The following is a 22,808-nucleotide window of genomic DNA, read 5'->3' on the forward strand; positions in this document are numbered from 1 at the left end:
GGTCAGGCGAGGCTGGGCAACGAGATGGGGAAGATGGCGGCGGCAGTGGGCTCTGTGGCGACGCTGGCAGCGGAGCCTGGGGAGGACGCGTTTAGGAAGCTTTTCCGCTTTTACCGGCAGAGCCGCCCCGGAACCGCAGACCTGGGAGGGGTCATCGACTTCTCGGTGTCCCACGCAGCCCGCGGCACGGGACCTGGTGCCCCCAAGGTACGGAGAGAGGAGCGGAGCGTTCGGAAGCGATGGGCTGAGCAGTTGTGGCTCAGGGACTTAGTTACCTCCTGACATGTGGAATCTTCCCGGACCAGCAATTGAACCTGTGTCCCCTGCGTTGGCAGGCGGACTCTTAACAACTGAACCACGAGGGAAGTCTCTTAAGATACTCTTAAATGCCAGGAAGCCTCCATAGGTCCCTTAAAAGTTTAATTTATAATTAATTCACAAAGATAAAAAGTTAGGAGTTTCGGTTAGAACTTTCATCTAAAAGAGAGCAACTATGGTGCTTTTAGTAAACAAAATTCCTAGTGTTTTATTGAAAGATTTTTTTCTGACTAGAGCACTCCAGCCTGGTGTTCCTCAAAGCCCTGTTTAAACACCGTGGTTCAATTTCCTCAGAAGCATTATTGTTAGTCCTAACCAAAGGTAGTCCATATACCAAACACCTTTGATAATTCAGAATCTTATAAAAAAAAAAATCACAAAGGTGTGGTATCATAGGAGATGATAGTGTTAAAGGCCAGAGTAGGTCAGCTCCTCATAACGACTTCAATTTTGTATAGCTGTGTTGTGTTTATTAGTACATAGATGAGGAAACTGAGGATCTAAGATGTTAAGTGGCTCATCTAAGTCTTACATCAAGTAAATGGTAGAACTAAGTTTGTTGTTGTTGTTGTTGTTGTTCTGTCGCTAAGTTGTGTCCGACTTTTTGCAGCCCCATGGACAGCAGCATGCTAGGCTCCTCTGTCTTCCACCACCTCCTGGAGTTTGCTCAAATTCTTATGCATTGAGTCAGTGATGCTACTAACCGTCTCATCCTCTGCTGCCCCCTTGAGTCGGCTCTTGGCATCCGGCAGCCAAAGTATTGGAGCTTCAGCTTTAGCATCATTCCTTCCAGTAAATATTCAGGGTTGATTTAGGACCCCAAACTTAAGACTCCTAACTGCTGCACATCAGAAATGCGTTTAGAGGTTTGAGATTCTCAGAATTAACCTGTGAAATAGCTTTAGCCTGCTGACTTCTGTTTCCTTCCTGTCAGGTGGTCAAATCTCAGCTAAATTTGTCCTCAGTCAGTGACCATGATGCACTCAGAGCAGGACTTCAGCCGGTCAGCAAGTGGCAAGCCTACGGACTCCAAGGCTATCCTGGTGAGTTCAGTTGAGCTTAGGAGGCAAAAATTACTCAATCATTTGTCTAATTTTGGAGAAGGAGTAAATAGACAAAGAAGAAAACTAAATGTACAAATGTTTCGCTCCCAAACCCCTCCTGAATTCTTCCTTGTCTAAGATGTCCATTTATTTGGCATTTTCATAGGATAGAACAGGAGTCAGTAATGCGTGCCTTATAGTGCAGGAAGTGACAAACCAGGTGCAAATCAAAGATTAGAACCCTGACTTTGGGCTCCCTGCCACAGCTCTGAACTGAAGAAGCACTTCGAATTGATAGAGTAACGCATCACATTCACTCCAGTCACAAAATCCCTACATTCACAAATGATGTAACAACTTAAAAGCTGTTGCTGTTATCAAGACTGAATTTTTGAATAGAGAACTACAGTTAATGAAATCAAAAGTCCTATAAGGTGAAATAATCTAGATTTTTGAATTTCAGTGATGTCAGGTAGTTCACTTTACAGATAGAAAAGATAATAATGAAAAGTGGGTAATGTTATTAACCTTTTTTCTAGGCTCATGGGGCCATTGTCAATTAATTATCATGAAACATTTAGAAAATATATAATGCCTTATTTGGCCAGATGATCTTATATCTCCCTTCTGTTCCTCAAAGACATAAAGTTAACATTTCACTTGTGATTTCAAATGCAGGTCAAAAGCAAGAGAAATTCCTTTGAAAATGTAGTTTTTTTGTTGTTCCAAGAGCCAGGTCTGTGTTACAGCTATTAATACATTATGACAACTGAAGTGTATATGTTGCTATCATGGAAGGAGATAACAACTTTCATGCTTCTATAAAAGGCCACATGCACTTTTGTGTCTGAAGTCACCAAGGAAGGGGTTGAGTGGTGGCTTTTATATATGAAAGCACTGCTCTTCGTGTGTTTCAATAGATGAGCGTTTGTCATCAGTACTGTTTTGTGCCCCTTTTATTCCTGAAGGCGGCCCTTTACCTTTCAGGCCTTGATCCTGTCTTCATGGCCATGTTTACCAGATTGTTCAGGCTACAAAGTTTGGTTTTCTGTTGTCCGTGTTGGAATATAGGCATACCTTATTTTATTTTGCTTCACAGATAGTTTTATCTTTACAAACTGAAGTTTTGTGGCAACCCTGGGTTAAGCAAGTCTTTTTTTTTTTCCAACAGCATTAGCTCACTTTGTGTTTCTGTCACATTTTGGTGATTCTCATAATATTTCAGCCCCTCCACCAGCAAAAAGGTTACAGCTCACTAAAGGCTCAGATGATGGTTAGTGTTTTTCAGCATTGTTTTATATAATCCAAATAAATAAAACTTAATTAAAGTGTGTTCATTGTTTTTTAGACATAATGTTATTGCATAAATAGAATACAGTATAGTATAAATTTTATTGCACTGGGAAACAAAAAAATCTTGTGACTTGCAATAATTGCTTTATTTCAGTGGTCTAAAAGTCAAAGTATCTGTGAGGTATGCCTCTACTTGGTATTTGAAGTTTTCTGGGATTTCACACTTAAGCTACATCATTTGAGTTGGTACTTCATTATGTCCTTAAAGACTTTATTCTGTCTTTCCTGCCATTATATAAGCTGCATTTGATAGAAGTACAATGTCCATAACATGGGAAATGAGTCTCACCTTACTCTGACTTGATCAGAAGGATTATGTTTACTTCAGGATCCTGCATATTCTAAAGGGACCTGAGTAAACCACAAGCTGTCCTTACAAGAGTGAGCAGGAGGGTGATGGGTCTGAAGACCAGAGACTGAGTCTTGGGTAGGGTAGACCTGAGGGGGACCATGATAACATCAAACATTATCCTACATAGAAACAGGTGGAAAATAGTGCATACTGGTGATTAAGGTCTGACACCAGACTCTGTGGGTTCATGTCCTGGCTCTACCACTTCGTACTGTGTGATCTTGAGCAAGTTTCTTAATCTCTTGGCCTCAGTTTCTTTATATGTAAAATGTGTCGAAAGATAGTACCCACTTTATAAGGATAGGATTCAGTGTGAGTGTACGTGTAAAGTACTTAGGTCAGTTTCTGGCACATAGTAAATGCTCAGTAAATGTTAGCTACATAGTTAGAGGCATTTATCAAGAAGAGTTGAAAACTGATTTGGGGTTGCTGTATGTGTCAGGACCTAAGACCAATGCATGAAAAATTAAAATTAGGCAAATTTTTACTCCATAAAAGGAAGACAGCAGTTGTCTGGAACCAACTCCCTATAAAAGTGTTCAATTTCCTGTCACTGCTCAAACCTGAATTAGATCAGAAGTATTCTTTGTTTAATGTGATATCTTTGGGAGTATTATAATATTCTTATTTTGTAAAGTAGTGATAACAGTCATTTGTTGGAAATTTTTCTCATGTCTTTTTTTTCTCCAAAATATCAACAGTTCTATCATTCTTAAATTATTTGGAGAATTTGACTTACACATGAAATACAAAAATGACCTCCACAATTCTAAGTGAGTGTTCATTCCTGTCCTGAATTTTAGAAGAAGAGGGATCCCTTCTGTTCAGAACCAGTCTCTTCACCTTTTGATCCTGCCTTCTACCCCTTCCAGTTTTCAAGACCTCCCTGTGTTCCTTTTCCCTCTCCTATATTCAGCCAGTTCCTTTCTGCTGGCTCTTTGCTCATCATCTATAAGCATGCTTAGGTCTTTCCAAACTCTTCCCTTATTCTTCTATGGCTCCTTCTCAGCCTTTGTTTCCCTTCATAGCCAGACTTCTAAAAGGCATTATCTGTATAACTATCTCTACTGCTCTGTCTCCAGGTGCTTCTTGGGACAGAGTTTTTCATCTGTCTTTAATTCTTAAGAAAGTCCATACAGTGTATGTTTGTTGAACGTTGATGAGTGAATCGTTAACTATGCATATGATTCCAGTTAGCATTGTTAACTCCTCTTTTACAGAGGAGAGATGGCTAGGTGTTTGCATACTGGACAGATGTCCATACCGTCTTTCTTCCCTGTTACAGTAGTCAAAGTTCAAAAGAGGCAGAAATCACAACAATTGTTCTGAGATAATATAATATTAAAAAAATAATAATTAGCCAGATATTAGAAAACAGAAAAGGCAAAAAGGCAACACTGAGATATCAGAGAAATAGTAACTACAGGAAGCAGCTTCCACCTCTGTAAATGATACTTGGTGAAATTTGAAGGGTGACTTGGCAGTTTTAGTTCTGAAGTTTGCTTTGGGGTAACACAATTAATAATTATAATTGTAATACTTGTTTCTCTTGAGAATAACTCAGAAAGCCAGAGATATTGCATAGTGATAGATGTCTGGTGACCATCATCAAAACAGCTTTTTATTAAGTTGAAGGAACGCCTCTTCCTCTAAAACTGGAGTATAGGAATGAAAACTTATGTTTATGTGTGGAAGCATTAGCAAAAGGAGGTGTGGAATAAATAATAAAGTAGGGGGTGTAAAGATGTCAACAAAAATAAATGATCTGATTAACTGATGGAGAATTTCCTCCTCTCCTTTTTCTCTTGTCCATCTCCATATAGGATTTATTTTTATCTCAAACCCCTTCCTCCCAGGCTACCAGTGGCATTGGGTAAAGCAGTGCCTTAAGTTATATTCCCGGAAACCTAATGTATGTAACCTGGATAAGCATATGACTAAAGAAGAGACCCAGGATTTGTGGGAACAGAGCAAGGAGTTTCTAAGGTAAGTCATCCCAGTCACAATAAACCATCAGTATTCAGCTCAGGTCATCACAGGTCTTTAAAGGGACTACTCTATAATAGTTGAGTGAAAGTAACTGATCTGCTTTTTTTTCCTCTGATGTCCACTCAAATACAGCACAGTTATATTCTTTCCCCCAGGAACATTTGGACAGACGCTTTGACAGTTATAGTAAATTGAGATCCATTTTTAAAGTTTAGCTTATCATACCTTAGATAATGAGTTCATCCTCATTAATCATTAGATAATCCATTTTTATTCAGCTTCACCCTTTTTTCTGCGTGAAGAGAGTTCCTTTGAAGCTTTATAGTATCCTGAAGAGAGTAACACTAAAAGCTCTTCTGCTCTCCTAGATGAAGTCAGTATTACTATCTGTTTCATGTTGGTCAGCAGTTTCTTCATGAAAACTAGTCTTTGTACCTTAATGTTGTTTCAGCATTTCATTTATTCTACAGATATTTTTTGAGGGTCAGTTGTGTGCCAGACATGATGCTAAGCATTGGAGATACACAGTACAAAGATAAACAAGACACTGTCTCTGCACTCAGGAGTGCATAGTCTGTGGCAGGAACTCTATCAACAGGAATAAGATAACAGAGCTCAGAAAGTGTTAGAATAGGTGTTTATGAAAATGCTGTGGGGAATCAGAGGAAGAAGTAATTCTTACAGGCAGGGAAGAGGTGTCAAAGAAGGAAAAATGATTTTTTAATTGGGCCCATTATCCTCTTTTTTTCCTCTATCTGTTTGAAATGAATCTTCAAAAACAATTAGGTGTTTACCCGTCAGAATAGCAAAAAGGCTGTTTGGGATAGAGAAAGCAGCCTTAGCAAAGACAGAGTAAATTGTTCTCTGATACAGGAGCACAGAAGGTATACATTCATGTGTTCATTCAGCAACTGTCTGTTGAGTTTCTGCTGTGTCAGATTCTGTGCTTAAGTGTTAGAGATTCAAGACAGAAAAGACACAGTTCCTGCCTTCAAGGAGTTGTAGGTTAGTCAAGGACAGAGACATGTGCACATAGAATTAAATACAATTTGGAAAGTACAGGGATAGAGTTTGTAAGATAATGAGTATGGTCAAGTAAGTGGCTAGATTGAAGGTGGATGATGGAAGATGCTTCCCGAAAGTCCTGAATAGGATTGACAAGAGATGACACCAGAAAGGTTGGTTAGGGCCAGATTGTAAAGAGGGTAGTGAAGTAAAGCACTGGTTCCAGAGCCAGTTGCCTGAGTTCAAATCCTGGCTCTGCCAGTAGAGCAGAGCTTTACCGGCTTTGTTGACTTTAGCAGTTTAACCTTTCTGTGCCTCATAGCAGTCTTTTCCTCATGTAATAGTGTTAGGATTAAACAAGATGATATGTGAGAATTCCTTAGAACAGCCTGTTAAAATCTTTGTACCAGTTTTGTGTGTGTTGTTTGGACTTAATTTTCAGAAACTATGTCATATTGTTTAATGAAGTTTTCAGAAACTATGTTACATTAATTCTAACAGGGAAATAGATGATTTTCTTAAGCTGAAAGGAAAATAACAGTAAAATGCATTGGTTTTCCTTTAAAAATCCTCTTGGCCTGTAGGTTACATTACAAGCGAAAGCAGTGAGGAAAATCCTGTTATTAAATATGTCTTCTGTAGAATTGAGAGCAAGTAGAGGAAGGTCCTGGCTGAGTGAAATTAGAGAGCTTAGAGTTTGTTACCTAAACCAGCCTCTGTTTTCAAAAAATTGATTTTTTTTGTTGTTTCTAACAAATGATTCTCTTGAAATGCCAGTTGTCATCTTCTAAGATAGCTCAGATGAATCTCTGTAATAAATCATCCTGTAAACAATGGTGAGATACCTTTTTTTTTGGTCTAATAAATTAGAAAAAATACAAAATGTGATGGTTATACCTTCTGTTGTCAAGGGTTGGAAGAAATTGATATGCTCAGACATTGCTGCCAGCCCTGAAAATCAATTAGGGCCTACTTTTCCTTCTGTCACTGTAGGACAGATGTTTCAGTTTCCTCATCTGGGATACAGGGATTGGACTGGATAGCCATTCAGAGTGGCTGGATCTTGGTCAGAGTCACCTAGACAGTACTTGCCAGTTCTCCCACTTTCCCAGGGTGTATCAGAAAGGGAAAGGGTCTGTGGTTCAAAAAGATTTCCCTAGAGATTTTGGTTATTTACTGTTACATTCACAGTAAGAACCACTGAATTAGAGGACCTCTAAGAATCCTTTCAATTTTAACTTTCTAGGTTTCTGTGGTCGGGGCAGAAGAAACTTTTAAGTAGAAAATGAAATATTGGGACATATAAGCAAAAATAGATCTGTTCACAAAATAAGGGCACCCCAATTTTATGTTTTGTTCAGAGTTTGTTGTCAGTGAATGATGTAGCTAGAGATCCTCACACAAAGAGTGCAATAGTTGGGCGTAAGCATCTTTATTGCAGCATTGCTTGTGATGGGGGGAGTGAGAAACAGCATAAGTGTCTGTCAGCAGGATTTTACATCACCTAAGTGTCTCTCTGTAAGCAGCTTTATTATCGCATGGTTTATAATGGAGGGGAGAGGATGAGAAACAACCTGAGTGTCAACAGGAGATCAAACGTGACAGACCCAGTAGTAGAATCAGGCACTAAACAGCCATTGAGAAATCCCACCTCCAGCCCTCCAACAAATACAATAGCATCTACAGTCATAATGAATAAAATCATGCCTTGGTATCTCCATCACATCCACCCTAGTCTAAAGCCACCATCACTTAACTGCAATGGCCTCTTAACCCGTCTGCTCTTGTGTCTGCTCTTGTCTCTCTCTACATAGAATCTGTTTTCTACATAGAGTATGAAAATCATGTCACATCTTGTATAGTTCTTATCTGCAGTATCAGTTCAGTCTCTCAGTTGTGTCCAGCTCTTTGCAACCCCATGAACTGCAGCACGCCAGGCCTCCCTGTCCATCACCAACTCCTAGAGTTCACCCAGACCCATGTCTATTCAGTCGATGATGCCGTCCAACCATCTCATCCTCTGTCGTCCCCTTCTCCTGCCCTCAATCTTTCCCAGCATCAGGGTCTTTTCAAATGAGTCAGCTCTTCGCATCAGGTGGCCAAAGTATTGGAGTTTCAGCTTCAGCATCAGTCCTACCAGTGAACACCCAGGACTAATCTCCTTTAGGATGGACTGGTTGGATCTCCCTGCAGTCCAAGGGACTCTCAAAGAGCCTTCTTCAACACCACAGTTCAGAAGCATTCAATTCTGATGCACACCATCCAGAGTCAACACAGACACCACCTCCGAGTTTGGGAGACCCCCAGTCTGTGCACACTTCTGACCAACTGGGTACAAATTCAGGGGAATTCCCATGATGTCTTAGAACCCATGATCTCCCTTCACTCAGTGGAACAATTCTCAAAACTCAAGAAAGCATTATACTTATGATTATAATTTTATTATAAAAAGTACAGATCAGGGCCATCCAGTGAAGAGCCTTCAGAGTGATGTCTGAAAGGATCCTGAACGCAGAGCTTCCGTGTCCTCTTCCCAGGGAATCAGGACATGTGGCTCTCACAGGAAGCTCCCTCGAGGCCTGATGTTCGCAGTTTTAATTGGAGTTTCACCACTTGAGCATGATTGATTGAATCATGGTTGAACTCAGTCTACCTGCCTAATACCACTTTCTAGCTTGACAGACCCACATCCTGAGTCATCTCTAAGCATAAACTCAGGCGTGGTCTTAGGGTCCAGAGTAAATAACAGATACTCCTATCCCTTCCAGAAATTCCAAGGGTTTAAAAGCTTGCTTTAAAGAACCAGGGAAAAATACCAGTCAAATTTTTTGTGTACAGTCCCATCACACTTGGAACAAAATCAAATGTCTTTATCAAGGCTGTAAGGCCTACACAATCTGACTGTCCCCCCTCAGCTCCTGTTCTTTTCATTTATTCTCCAGCAGTCCTGGCCTTCATTCTGTTCCTTATACACTTCAGACGTGCCCAGATTCTTTGTACAAGCCATTCCTTTTACCTAGAAAGCTCTTTGCTTAGATGACCAATCAGTGGGTTGCTTCCTGTTGGTCACTGTTCTCATATCATCTTGTGAGATGATTCCCTTATCTGGTTAAAGATAGCACACCACCCCCCACCCCCATTTCCCTTCGTCTTTATCCCTTTGCCAGTGTTTTTATTCTTGAGTGCATGGTAGTTACTAAATAAATATTTGTAGAATTCATTGGTTAATGGATACTTTTTTATACCTCTTGAATTTTTTGAATATATTATCTATTCAAAAATAACTTCAAAAAAAAAAAACTTCAAACAATAAGACGAGGGAAAATGTACACTTAAATAAGAGAACTTTGCTTTATTTATTTCATAAGTTAGCTTATGCAATGCTTTGTATCCATTTTTGTATTCAATGTATGTGAAGGCTTTTTTCCATTGATATTTTCTGTATGGAAGCAGAATTAACCCCTTGCCCTTTCTTCTTCTTTAAGACTGTTTATGATGCTGTTATAGCATGTATCATAGCGAATCCTGGCATCTGCCCCTTCTCCTCCCACTGTCTGCCCTGCCCCCTCCCCCAGACCTTGAAAATTTTGTAGCCTTGGTGCCAACCACAGTTCTTTGTATGTATTGGAAGGTGCTGAGTAAATATTAATTTTAAGTAAATTGTTAGCTTCTCTGCTAGCCCAGTAAAAGTATAATGCTAAACTTGAGAATGATTGATTAAAGACTGTATATAGTATCTTTATATTTTATTTTCATTCATTTATTAAATAATGTATATTTATGCTTTAGGAAATACTTGGTGCTAGCATAGATATGAAGATTAAAACTCAGCCCCTGCCTTTGAGGAAGAGACTATTTCAGGAGGAATTCAGGTACTTTGATAACATATTTACAGCACTAAAACTGGACGCTTTAATAGAGGAAGTGGCAGAGTTCTGTGTGAGCACTGTAGAGGAGTGAGAGACTGAGTCCACTTCCTGAAGAAGTGTTTAAACTGTGTGTGAAGAAGCAAATTAGAAACATCGAGAGTCGAGTAGGAGAGGAAAGAGCATCGCAGAAAATTGCGTGGTCGGGGACGTAGCCATGAAAGACGGAAGGTAGGATACCTTGTAGGAAATGCTTGGAGACAAAACTCGAAAGGTTAGGGCCAGATTATAAGGGGGTTTCCATGCCATATAGTGTTGATGAAAAATTAATTGATCTAAGAAAGAAATGGAAATATTGTATTTGAACCAAGCTGAGGATTACTACCTGGAAATAGCATGTGAGAAAGCTCCAAGAACTTGTTAGAAGCTGTTAGAAGTCAAGGCACAGTTGCATAAGTTTTCTGAGACAGAGAGCTGGGTATGAAATGATGGATTATTGACAGTTTACAGAGTCTGTTTCTAAGCATCGCTTTACAAGATCAACAAGGAATGTTATCTTTTAAGGAATTATCGTATTGAATCTGGGAGAATGTTACTCTTTATATGAGCAGGTATTTCTGTCAGTGGGGGAGGTTTGATCAATGCATAATACAGATACACAATGCATAGTAAAGGGGAGAGAGGGAGCCTAAAGGCAGAGAATTTTTTTTTTATGTTTAAATTTTTCTTGTCTTGCCATAAAATATGAATTTTTTTCACAATAAGAAAATGTGGACTTTGTCCTTGTAAATGGGAAATTCAAGATTAGTAATAGATTTTTCACTTTAGAGAATTTTTGTGACAGTGCAGAAAATGGACTGCAAATTTAATCATTGCAGAAAGCACAGTTAACAATTTAGCTTACTAACGCATGCAAAAGATAATGCGGGTCTGGTAGAGACATTTTCTATAAGACTTCGTAAGCAGAAGACTATGAAAAGTGACAGAAAAGTAGTTAAGGATTAAACACAGATTTCTAAGTGGCAGGTAGATTAAGTTTGGGCAAAGTGGGGGGTGTTCCAGATTTATTGAGATATAATTGACATATAACATTGTGTTATCCAAGGTGTACAACATAATGATCTAATACATGTATAATTTCAAATGATTATCACAATAAATTTCATTAACATCAGTTACCTCACATCATTACAATTTCTTTTTCTTGTTTTAAGAACATTTCTATTCTCAACTACTTTCAAATATATAATACAGTATTAACTATAGTCACTACGCTGTCCATTGGGCTTCCCAGGTGGTGCTAGTGGTAATCCTTGCCTGCCAGTGCAGGAGACACAAGAGACGTGGGTTTGATCCCTGGGTCAGGAAAATCTCCTGGAGAAAAGAATGGCTACCCACTCCAGTATTCTTGCCTGAAAAATTCCATGGGGTGGGCTGCAGTCCCTGGAACCGCAAAGAGTCGATAATGACTCAGCACACATGTGGTACTTTACACCTCTAGAACCTCTCTTCCTATGACAGGTTTTTATCTTTTGACTGCCTTTACCCATGTCATACGCACGCGCGCGCGCGCGCACACACACACACACACACACACACACACAGACACCACACCACCCCACCCCACCCCACCCCACCCCACCCCACCTCCCCGCTGTCTCTGGCAACCACCAATCTGTTCTGTATCAGATTTTTTAGATTCGACATAGAACTGTGATCATACAGTATTTGTCTTTCCCTGATTTATTCCACTTAGCATAATGCCATCCAGTTTTATCCATGTTGTCACAAATGACAAGATTTCCCTTTTTAATGGCTGAATATAGAACTACTGTATGATCCAGCAGTTCACCTTCTAAGTTTATATCCAAAGGAAACAAAATCACTATCCCAGAAATATATCTGCACCTCCATGTTCACTGGAATATTATATACTGAGATTTTCAATGGAAAAAAGATTGGAGGAAGAGAGTGAGCAAAGATAATCCTTAGTGTAATTTGGGGCTTATTGTTTTTGAAATGCCTGTGGAGTATCCACATGGAGATGTCTCTGCCTTTGGAAATAGGGAGCTGAGCAAGATTTAGGAATCAAGTGAGAGACAGAGGGATATGGGAGTTAGACGGGACGACCGTCATCATAAAGCAGCAGTGGGAGTGATGTGGCGTTTTGTTTGTTTGTTTATGAAAAACATACAGAGAGGCAACTGGGCCTAGGGAGCATCAGGTCTGGGTGAAAAAAATCACTATTGGAAGCCAAGGTAGGAAAGTGTTTCCAAAACAAGACAAGGACCAGGACTTAGGATCTGATGATTAAATGGTATCATTAAAACTAAACTAGTTTTTGTAAAGTGTAAGCAAAAGTGAGATCTAAGTGAGAAGAGAGAGTGGGGGCAGCTGATGTTGAGTCCTTTGGGATGATTTAATCATGGAGAGAAGGAGAGCTATGGAGCAGACAGAGGCGGGACTTAGGGTGCCTAACTAAGAGGTCAGGTGTGAAAAGTGTTTTTTGTTGTTTTTTTTCTTAAGTTTGTGGAAATGTTGAACATTTTTTACAGGATCAAGAGGAAGAAACAAATAAAAAGGAAGGTTGGAAATACGAGAAGAAAGATAATGGAGAAAGGCCTCAGCAGCTACATCAGGGAAATGGGAGACAGTGTAGGTGGAGAATGGGCCTTAATGGAAAGCAATAAGACCACTGCTGAAACCAGGAAGGAAGGACAGAGTAAGGATTTCAAACAGCATAGAGGTGTAGGAGAGGGAAGTTGAAATCATTAACTGGATCTTTTGAGTGGGCGTCTGTATTCTCTTTGTCCTGGAAGGGAATAGGGGCAGGACTGAGGACTTGAGATAAATGGTGAAGGTTTAGAACAGAAAGTGGAAGATGAGATAAAACTAACATCTGCAAGATAGCAAAAGGGTGTTACAGTAGAATTGGATGTCCATTCGCACTGGTTACTGAGAGATTCAGGTTAAGAAGAGAAACAAAACTGGAAACACTCAAATGCTGAAAAACTGGAGTGCTAGGGACCTGAGATGCAACGTTAGGTTTAATGAAAGTGAGAGACTAGGAAAGGAAGAAGGACCGAAGCTGTGGTTGTGGAGGGAAATATTCAGAGTGGTGAAAGACACAGTCCCTAAATTTTTTAAAATGATTGAAGACGCAATACCTGTAATAGGATGTTGAAGGTTTTCTATCATAAACAACTTCCAGATTTCTGTCCTAAGTTAGAACTTGGTTCACTAATGTCCCTGGAGGCAAGGAAGAAAAAACACCAGTGCTTACCCACTGCATGGAGAGTGGGCAAGCAGGACGGGAGTTCATTTCCACACAGCTTGGGTTCAGTTGAAAGCAGTGCTGTAGAACGAGATTTTTGAGAGAAATGCTAACACTTACATAAAGGTTTTCCCCTGACAGAAACTGAGCAAAGTGCTGAGTGGGCGTTCAGCAGGGGAGAAGGTGCAAGCTTTGCCCATCCATCGTCTGCTGGCTGCTGCCTGGAGGGGCAGCAGGTTTCTGTTTGCAGTGAGCACCAATAATTAGGGTCATACCTGGTTGAAAACCTCCTGGATAATTGGTGAAGATTTAAAGTTAGGTTAGATGGCAACATTCCCTGCATTCCTTCAGGTGGATAAGCAGCTCCATTACCGCGAAGCCTTCTTGGCTTCTTCCTTTTGGACAAGTCAGGCTTAAAAAAAGAACAGCCCACCCTTTCCTTCATTAACCCCTTAGTATTTTCTGCCTGAAAAAGATCAAGGAGCATGTGAAACCTGGTTTGAGCCTTATACTACTCACATTGTTCAAATGAATTTTTTGGAATCTTTATTACCTAGGACGCCCATGGGGCCCAGAAGAGTCCCTAGGTGCTACTAAAAAATGAAATGTCTAGCACAGGCCAGTCCTGCTCTCACATCTTGAAGGCAATTGTTACAGCAGTTGTTGCTACTTTCCTTCCAGAAATCCTATACAAAAGCAAGAATAGAAGTCAGGTTTTCAAAAGAGGATATGAAATAAGGGGTAGAATTTCATACCTACATTATATAAACACACATATACACATTTTCTCCTCAAAATGGCACACTCAGAATTAATCTTTTACTAAGCAAATTTTAAGCTTTTTTTTTCCCTCCTGTTATGAAAACTGGAGTTAATGCCTGTGAAAGTATGGCTCTTCTCTGGCTGCTTTCACATCCTAGACCAGTGTCCCTCTATAATATTCATATAGGACAAAACCCAAAGCCTTTTGTATAGTGATACAGTTAAGGTAGAAAGAGATGTTCTTTTTGGTTTCCTAGAAAAACAAAAATTTTAAAGGTTCATGTTACAAGCTATATCTTCATGCTTGGTTGTTACTAGAATTTTGATTATTAAGATCATAAACTGTATGTGTTGGTTATAGTAGCGTATACCCTGTTCTTGAAGAGCATTAGACCCAATCTTTTGATGAAAAGCAGTTTTTTGGTGTCACCTCAAATGTCTAAAACAGCATCAAATTTTCAGAGCTGCCTTGTTACCTTTATTTGTACAGATCAGTCTGGTTTTGGGTTCTTTGTCAAGAATAAAATGATCTCTTATTGAGAGAAATAAAAGGTTGTGTGTGTGTGTTTGGCTAGAATAGTGTTTCTCAGAGTATGGTCCCTGGATCAGCAGCATCAGCATGGTTTGAAGAAGCCCAGTGCCCAGATTTTTACTGGAGGATGGTACATAGGCAATCTCTGCCTGACAGGTACCAAAATTCAGACTCCCAGAAGGAAGGCACATGTTCAGCATAAACTATATTGTTTATAGGGACACCATAGGAACCGTGAGCTTGGCCAAGGGCCAACCTGATATAGTCCTTTCAAAGGATAGAAGTGGGACCTGCTGGGCCTCTTTTTTTCACAGTTGTGCAAAGTAAGTTAGTAGTTGATCCATTTCTTTTATTTAGTTACTGGTCTTGGTGTTGGGGCTTCCCTGGTGGCTCAGTTGGTAAAGATAATGCCTGCAGTGCTGGAGACATGGGTTTGATCCCTGGGAAGATCCCCTGGAGGAGGGCATGGCAACCCACTCCAGTGTTCTTGCCTGGAGAATCCCCATGAACAGAGGAATGTGGCGGGCTGCAGTCCATGGGGTTGCAAAGAGTCAGACACAACTGAGCGACTGAGCACGCACTGCTCTTGGTGTGTGTCTGTGTTGCGATGTCCTTAGAATGTAAACTCTGAGGACAGACAGACCCTGTAAGCTATCAGACATCAAGATGAGTGCCACTTACACTGTGAGCCTGCAGCAGATCCTTCGCTTCTGCTCATGCTCTCCCTATATTGCCTACTGCATCACTTTTTGTTTAAATGCCGGCCGTTCTTCAATGCCATACTCAACCCCCCAACTTTACCATGAAGGCTTAACTGATTAGACTGTTGACTTTGAACTTGCCTTCTCCTGATTCTGGTGGTCTTGTGCTATCCATTTTAGTGCTAGATTTTCTACAACCTTAAATTTTCCCCTCATTTCTTATACTTATCTGTCATCTCCTGTCAAAATATAAACTCCTTAAAGCAGTCCAGTCTTTTCTGCTTTAAAGAGTAGTGGTTCTTAGATTAAAAAAAGAAGATTGATTAATGATGTAAATTACATAGAAAAACTGAAATGCTTAGGCCTAGCTTTCTTGTATTTTTAGATATTTAGAGGTAAATCAAGCAAGCAGGCTTCTTTAGAAAAAGAGTAGTTAAGAAATTCCCTGATGGTCCAATGGTTAGGGCTCCATGCTCCCCCTGCTGAGGGCCCAGGTTCAGTCCCTGACCAGGGAACTAACATGCTGCAAGCGATGCTGTGTGGCTTTAAAAAAAAAAAAGAGTAGTTAACCCCATAGATTTGATTAGACTAGATTATAATTACAGAAAGGACACCTCCATTTTATAGAAACCTCCTGTGGTTTAAATAAGGTAATGTTAGAAACCAGATCAATTAAAGTGGCCATTAATTGTTAGCTAAGCCTCAGGTATTTAAGTTGTTATGTGAGGTTAAAGAAGGTATTTTAAAAAAAGGTAATTTAAAAAAAAGTAATTTTTGATTGTATACTATATTTTGCCAAACTTTTTTCCACCCAAACTGCATTGCTAGGAAGCCACCATCATTCTAGACATAATGGTAACTGTAATTAATCATGTCCTGCTTTCAGCAAACAAAATTGTAAATGTTCTGTTAGCCAAATTTTCAATTATCCATAGGACTCTTTGTCCCATTTTCCATGGACAGGTAAAGACATTTCTGTTATCATTTTATCATTATTGATATTCTGGAGACTCACGCTTTAAACTTGATCCCATTCAGCAGAGGATTTAGAGCCAAGGATTAGAAATTAGCATATTTTGTGGGCCCAAAATAGCTAGCATATTTTTGGTAGTATTACATTCTTGGTCAACTCATTTATCTGTTTTAATTTCCCCTGAGATCTTGGCTAACTGCTTATATAGATACCAAATTTAGACTCCGGGATCCATGCAACATGCTTTTGATGCCATTTGCAATGAATAAATCATCTCCAATTTTGCAGGTGTAAAGAAGTGAATAAACGGAGACCCCGAAGTTTGCTAGAGAAACTGCGCTGGGTGACCCTTGGCTACCATTATAACTGGGACAGTAAGGTATTCAGATTTTCTTGCTAATTTCATTGATTTTCATTTTTATGCTTCTTGGGCCCACATAGTTTGACTTCTTTCTGGCCAAGCTTAAAGTATCAGATTATTCATTTGCGGGAGGGTTTCTTTAATATATTCCCTTCTTTAAAATCCTTTTAAAACAGACTCTGAAGAGGAATGAATAATTTATCAAGAGAAAAGTACTTCTTCATGTGCTCTCAGATTATATTATTTCATCAGAAGTCATTGATGCTTTCTCTGGGGAGGTTTCAGGGATACAGATTTTTCTTTCCTGTGTTCATGAGGAGTTTTCAATTATAATCTTTAGTTCCATTGTTATTTAGTGTTTGTTGATTATTTTCTACATAATGTGTGCATGGAGTGAAAGAAGCTCCATGTACTTACAGTGTTCTCTTCTATCAACTCACAAAAGAACTTTCAAGATCTAGATTCCTTTGACTGCTATATAAGGTCTGTGCAGGGGAGAGATGGGAAAGAATGTCTACAGTTAAAGTTCCATGTTTTCTGGAGGTACAATTTCTTCTTTCCTGACCCTTGGGCTTCAGAAAATGCCTCCTTTATCGCTGACATCTTAATGCCACTTTTCTCAGTGAGGTGTTTGCCACCAAAAGGACTTAATTCTGAGGATAAACTGAATCAAATTGGCATGAACCATCTTCCTACTAACCAGTTACTTTTTAAAAGCTCTATAGTTTCAGTCAGTCCAGCTTATTAATAAATGTATTAACTACTCAGAATAGTAATAAATGTTGCTCAGAACTATTCATGATATGTCTTATTTTCAGTGATACAGCTTTACTGGAAAACCAGACATCTGTATTTGGGGAAATGGCCATGTGGTTTTCTTCTGGTTAGCCAGCCTGGATTTGAATCCTGCCTTCAATATGAATAGTGTCTAACCTCACCAGATGATTGTGAGGATTAAATGATTCATGCCTTTATAGTGATTACAGTAGTGCCTGACTGTGACGAGCAGTTAATGCAGTAACACAGTAAATGTGAGCTCACTGGTTTTTAAGGCACTAGTTTTATTGTAGACACTGTTCTCTTCCAAGGACCTCAAAGTTAGCCTCACTTACTAAGAAAAGCTTGGTGTGAAATTAGTCAAAAAACACTGACTGGTTAATAAGAGAAAAGTAAGAGAGAATCAAGAAACAAGTGTAGTGCATAGGGAATTTGGATAGGGATAAAAGCCCAAAAAGGTAATTGTTTTGTTATAGCAGAGATGATCGAGTGCTGTAAGTCGTTGGTCTTTTAAAGGACTAAAACAAAATGGTAGAGAAAACCTTCTCTAACTACACTCATAATTTTGAGAAATTAAATAGGAGCTCTTATTTGTAGTACAGGAAAAAAAAGAATAAAAAATTAAAACAGATTCCAACTGAAGAGGCTTGGCCATCCATCAGAGACTTTTCAGAAAACTCTGATTTTTCTAATCAGATCTGAGGTTGATTGAATAGCAGGAGGACTGAGAGAGGAGCATCAGACCAAGGAAGAGTGTCGGATGCTGCTGGCTTACACGGCCCTCAGACCTGTCTGCTGCCTTGTTCTCAGATTGTGTGTTTTGTATAGAGAGTGTTCTGGCCTTAAAGAATTGTGACCCTTAGGTACAGAAAATAGAGGCAGTTCAGGAAGGTAAGTGGTGAAAATCACTTCCATTTTAAGGTCCTGACTTGACCACAGCGTAAGTCAGTTTAAATGTTTTGAGCATGTCAGCCCATCAGATTGACCAATGAAATCACATGAAGCTACGTTGCAGACTAGTTTTTAATTGATAAACTTTCTGCCTTCTGTCCCAGGACCCCATCCAGGATACATTACATTTAGTCAGCGTGTTTCTGTAGGCACCTCTTGGCAGTGACAGAGTTCTGACTTGCCTTTTTATCCTAAGAGAACTCTCATGTTTGGGGTTAGAGTGGGCTTCCCTGGTAGCTCAGCTGATAAGGAAGCCGCCTGCAATGCAGGAGACTCCAGTTCGATTCCTGGGTCGGGAACATCTGCAGGAGAAGGGATAGGCTACCCACTCCAGTATTCTTGGGCTACCCTTGTGGCTCAGCTGGTAAAGAATCTACCTGCAATGTGGGACACCTGGGATCAATCCCTGGTTTGGGCAGATCCCCTGGAGAAGGAAAAGGCTACCCACTCCAGTATTGTGTCCTGGAGAAGTCCATGGACTGTATAATCTATGGGGTCGCAGAGTCAGACACGACTAAGTGACTTTGAGAGAGAGGTGTGACTGCTTTGTATGTTGACTCCGTGCAGGGTGAATTTGTCAGATTTATCACCGCTTAGCGTAGTGCCACCATATCATAGGTGCTCAGTGTTTTGAATTGGCTCAATATTAGATTACTGGATCCCTCAAAAATGCGTGGCTATTAAGAAGACAAACTTTTATTTTTGTATATAAAAAGCTTTATGTATAAAAGAAATAGGCTATAAGGATATATTATACAACACAGGGAATATAGCCAATACTTTATAATAACTATAAATGGAGTATAATCTGCAAAAGTTTTGAATCACTGTGTTGTATATCTGAAACTAATATAAAGTAAATCAGCTGTACTCCAATAAAAAAATTTTTAAGGGCTGTATTAATATCACCTGTGGTAGAGAACAGACTTGTGGTTGCCTCGAGGCGGGGTGGGGAGGAGGGATTGGGAGCTTGGGGTTAGCGGGTGCACACTGTTGAAAACAGAACAGATGAACCAACAACAGGTCCTGACAGCACAGGGCACTGTATTTGGTATCTGGTGATAAACTGTAACGGAGAAGAATGTGAGAAAGAAGCATGCATGGGTGTGTCTGAGTCACTTTGCTGTACTGCAGAAACCGACAGAACGTTGTCAGTCCGTCGGTCAGTACACTGCCTGTAAATTAGATGGTTTTAAAGTGGTGGTTAATCTTATGCCAGTCTCCTCTTTTCCTGAGATCATTGTTTATTTTTCTTATTTTCCCTGCTTTTATCAAAGAGATACTCAGCAGATCATTATACACCTTTCCCTTCTGACCTGGCTTTCCTCTCAGAGCAAGTAGCTGCTGCCTGTGGATTTCAGGGTTTCCGAGCTGAAGCAGGTATCCTGAATTACTACCGACTAGACTCCACACTGGGGATCCACGTAGACAGATCTGAACTAGATCACTCCAGACCCCTGCTGTCATTCAGGTGAGTTGGGTCTAGGGATTTTGAATTACTTTTTATCATTTCATTCCGTTTTGTAAAGCATTTTTAAGCTTAAATAAATAAAAACATTAAATTTTTTAAATGGGTGAGCTCAATAATCTTTCACTTCTGGGCATCTTCGCAGTGTAGCATAAGTAAAATTAACATCGCCCTTTTGGGTAATGACCAAGTTATGATTAATATTTCTGTTTAAGATGCATGGATTCTGTCTTTCATAATTAGAAGTATTGTCAGTGTCTGTGGAATAGATGAGTGGTAAAGGACATAAGACAAGGGAGTGATCTTTTTGAAATAGAGAGGAGGAAAGCACAGAAGTCCAAGTAGTTTACTCTCTTTGTCTCCCTGAATGTAAGTTTATATTTTTCCAGAGTGCTGCACCTGTATCTTCACAGGAAAGTGCCTGAACAGAATCTTACTAACTGCCTTATCTTTAAAGTGAACAGAAGTGATAAATATCTAGTTAAAAAAAAAAAACCCAAATAAATTTTTATTTGCTTATTTAATTGCTTCAAAATCTATTTTGCAGTAGTTCTGTGGGCTCTAATAAGTTTTGGTAGCAGACCATGAACTAGTCACTCACAGACACAAACCAGAAAAGAAGGATCTTAGCACAGTTTAAAAAGGAGGATTGGGACTTCCCTGGCAGTCCACTGGTTAGGGCTTGGTGCTTTCATCGCCATGGGCCTAATCTCCATCCCTGATTGGGGAAGTAAGACCCCATGAGCCACACAGCACACATACCTCCCTTCCCAAAAGGAGTATTTGGTAGCAATAAGTATCAAGCCGAAATTAGAAAACTAGTGCAGTTGGCAGTTAACTCTCCCAACCGTGGCTAATAACAGAAACTTACTGTTGTGTGGTGTTTTTCTTTTTCGTAGCTTCGGACAGTCTGCCATCTTTCTCCTGGGTGGCCTCAAAAGAGACGAAGCCCCCACCCCCATGTTTATGCACAGTGGTGACATCATGGTGATGTCAGGTTTCAGCCGCCTGCTGAACCATGCAGTCCCGAGGGTCCTTCCCAGTGCAGAAGGGGACAGCCTGCCTGGCTGCCTCGGGACGCCTCTCCCAGCTGACCTCCCCAGAGACTCGGTGGTGGAGCCCTGTTCTCTGGAGGACTGGCAGGTGTGCGCCAGCTACCTGAAAACTGCTCGCGTTAACATGACTGTCCGGCAGGTGCTGGCCGTGGGTCAGGACTTCCCTTTGGAACCCACAGAGGAGAATAAAAGAGACATCACCGCGGAAGGTTCCTGCCATCTGCATGGTGACAATAGCCAAGTCAAACGAGCGAGGTTAAGCCCTGACTACTGAGACTTGGAGAGCCCATTCTTCTGCTCCGGCAGGTTCTACAGGAAATGGCTGTGCTGTTTTGTCTTGCCATCGACTTTAGCACCAAGACAAGCCAAAAAACAGAGACAGGGAAAACCTCATCACTGATCACACTGTTGCCTTCGAACTCATCCTGAAGAGGAAACTGATTAACCACTTTGTTCAGAGAAGTGTTTGACATTGTCCAGTCCTGGTTAGGTTTTGGTGCTAAAGTACAGAGAAGTCCAAGAGGGTATGACCTTCCACAAGAGCCTTCTCAGCCTTGCCATCACCTTTGAGCGAGGTAGAAGTGAGTTTCCATGTCTATGGCATCTTTAAATACCTCAAGTTTTGTTGATGGGAAACATTATTCTCCTTCCACCACCCTATCTAGGGATTTGTGGTAAAATGTGGTTCCATGAACCAACCATTAGTCTTACCTTAATTCTTCCAATCGACGTTGAAGCCTTTGGACTTCTCTGGTCTTCACAGAAGAATCCTATACACATAACTGGAAATCACATCTCCTAGAAAAGAAATTAGTCCCAGCTATCTCTCTTGCCTAAAAGGTAAACACGTATAAACCCAAGGAAAGAGGAACAGTAGTTTCTCCAGATGTCTTTTGGGTCTGTAAACAGTTCCGTTGGCTTTTAAATTCAATTTTAATTGTTGGACTAAAAAAATCCTAAGGGTATTCTGTAACTATTTTCTCCATGAATAAACTTACTCAATTTTAAATTAAAGATCTGTATCTGTGTTTGAGGGTGAATGTATCTGGGATTAGTTTTTTTCCTATTTTCACTTGCTGTATTGTTCATGCTATTGAAGCCCTCTATCTGTTTCTGCCCTAAGTATTCTTTGTAGCTGTCTCACAGGAGAGAATATTCCTTGACATTCTAGTCACTCTTTTTTTTTTTGGATTATAGACAGCATGGAAAATGCATGAAGCACTGAGTTTTAATCTATGTACCCCCACTACTCAACTCAGTATATCCTGAGCCTTTAAGTTACCTTATGTTTCTCTGGACCTCAGTTTCCTCATTCATAAAATGAAGATAATGTTTATTACCATCTTCCTAGATAGATGTTGCTATGTCAAACAGTAATGGAAATTTAGTGCCCCTTTCTAGGAACATAATGTTGCCAATATTTTATTACTGTATAGACTCTTAGAAACACCCCAGTGTATCTGTGTGGATGCCTGACCAGCAGCTGCTTTGTTACCTGCTGCTTGCAATACGATTTGCCAAATTTTGGTTTCTTCTCTGTCCTGCCCTTTTTTTTTCTTGAGTGTTGAATAATTGAGTTTATTGTAATCTTTGGTGAGTTTTTTTTAGAGGAATAAAAATTAACAGATTCATCCTTTATGTGTAGCTGGGTTCTAAAATTAGTTCATAATAGGATAATTTTCTCTAATTAAAATTACCACTGAAAAAAAATCTCTTAAATTTTCCATAATATACATTATATGAACACTGTGTGCATTATATTTGACTCATGGTTTTCAGTGCTGAAAACCAACATGTCATTCAGTACATCCAGCAGTCAACTTACCCTTCAGCATTTGAATAGATTGTTCTTTAGTCAGTTGATTGTCAGATGAAGGTGTTGGCTCGTGGTCAGGGACAGTATTTTACACAAAATGCATGTTCAAACTGAATATGGAGTGAGATACGTATGCTGTGAGGAACTGAGGCCAGCCAAGAGGAAAGCAGATTCCCCTCGCCCAACCAGGCTTCCTCTAAGGCTGTGCCATG

The 22,808-nt window shown here is 40.0% G+C and overlaps 1 protein-coding gene across 3 annotated transcripts; it reads left to right on the forward strand.

Moving 5' to 3' along the window:
• Positions 1-16: 16 nt before the first annotated feature.
• ALKBH1 (alkB homolog 1, histone H2A dioxygenase) lies at positions 17-21,794 on the forward strand. 3 transcript variants are annotated; one of them, XM_061156521.1, is made up of 7 exons: positions 17-207; positions 1,253-1,361; positions 2,533-2,634; positions 4,890-5,052; positions 16,457-16,547; positions 19,535-19,728; positions 20,625-21,794. In XM_061156521.1, the coding sequence occupies exons 1-7, from the start codon at positions 25-27 to the stop codon at positions 21,052-21,054; spliced, it is 1,272 nt and encodes a 423-aa protein (XP_061012504.1). In that variant the 5' UTR covers positions 17-24; the 3' UTR covers positions 21,055-21,794. The 3 variants fall into 3 exon arrangements, with proteins under 3 accessions (XP_061012504.1, XP_061012505.1, XP_061012506.1); XM_061156522.1 differs by lacking the exon at positions 2,533-2,634; XM_061156523.1 differs by lacking the exon at positions 2,533-2,634 and having other exon boundaries at positions 4,923-5,052.
• Positions 21,795-22,808: the final 1,014 nt, after the last annotated feature.

The sequence above is a fragment of the Dama dama genome, chromosome 12 (assembly GCF_033118175.1).
Source record: "Dama dama isolate Ldn47 chromosome 12, ASM3311817v1, whole genome shotgun sequence".
NCBI lineage: Eukaryota > Metazoa > Chordata > Mammalia > Artiodactyla > Cervidae > Dama > Dama dama.

Coding starts and splice junctions, on each gene's coding strand:
- ALKBH1 (XM_061156521.1), top strand. CDS start 25: ATGGGGAAGATGGCGGCGGCAGTGGGCTCTGTGGCGACGCTGGCAGCG. Junction 208..1,252: donor CGGGACCTGGTGCCCCCAAG/GTACGGAGAGAG, acceptor CCTTCCTGTCAG/GTGGTCAAATCTCAGCTAAA. Junction 16,548..19,534: donor ATTATAACTGGGACAGTAAG/GTATTCAGATTT, acceptor CTTTTATCAAAG/AGATACTCAGCAGATCATTA.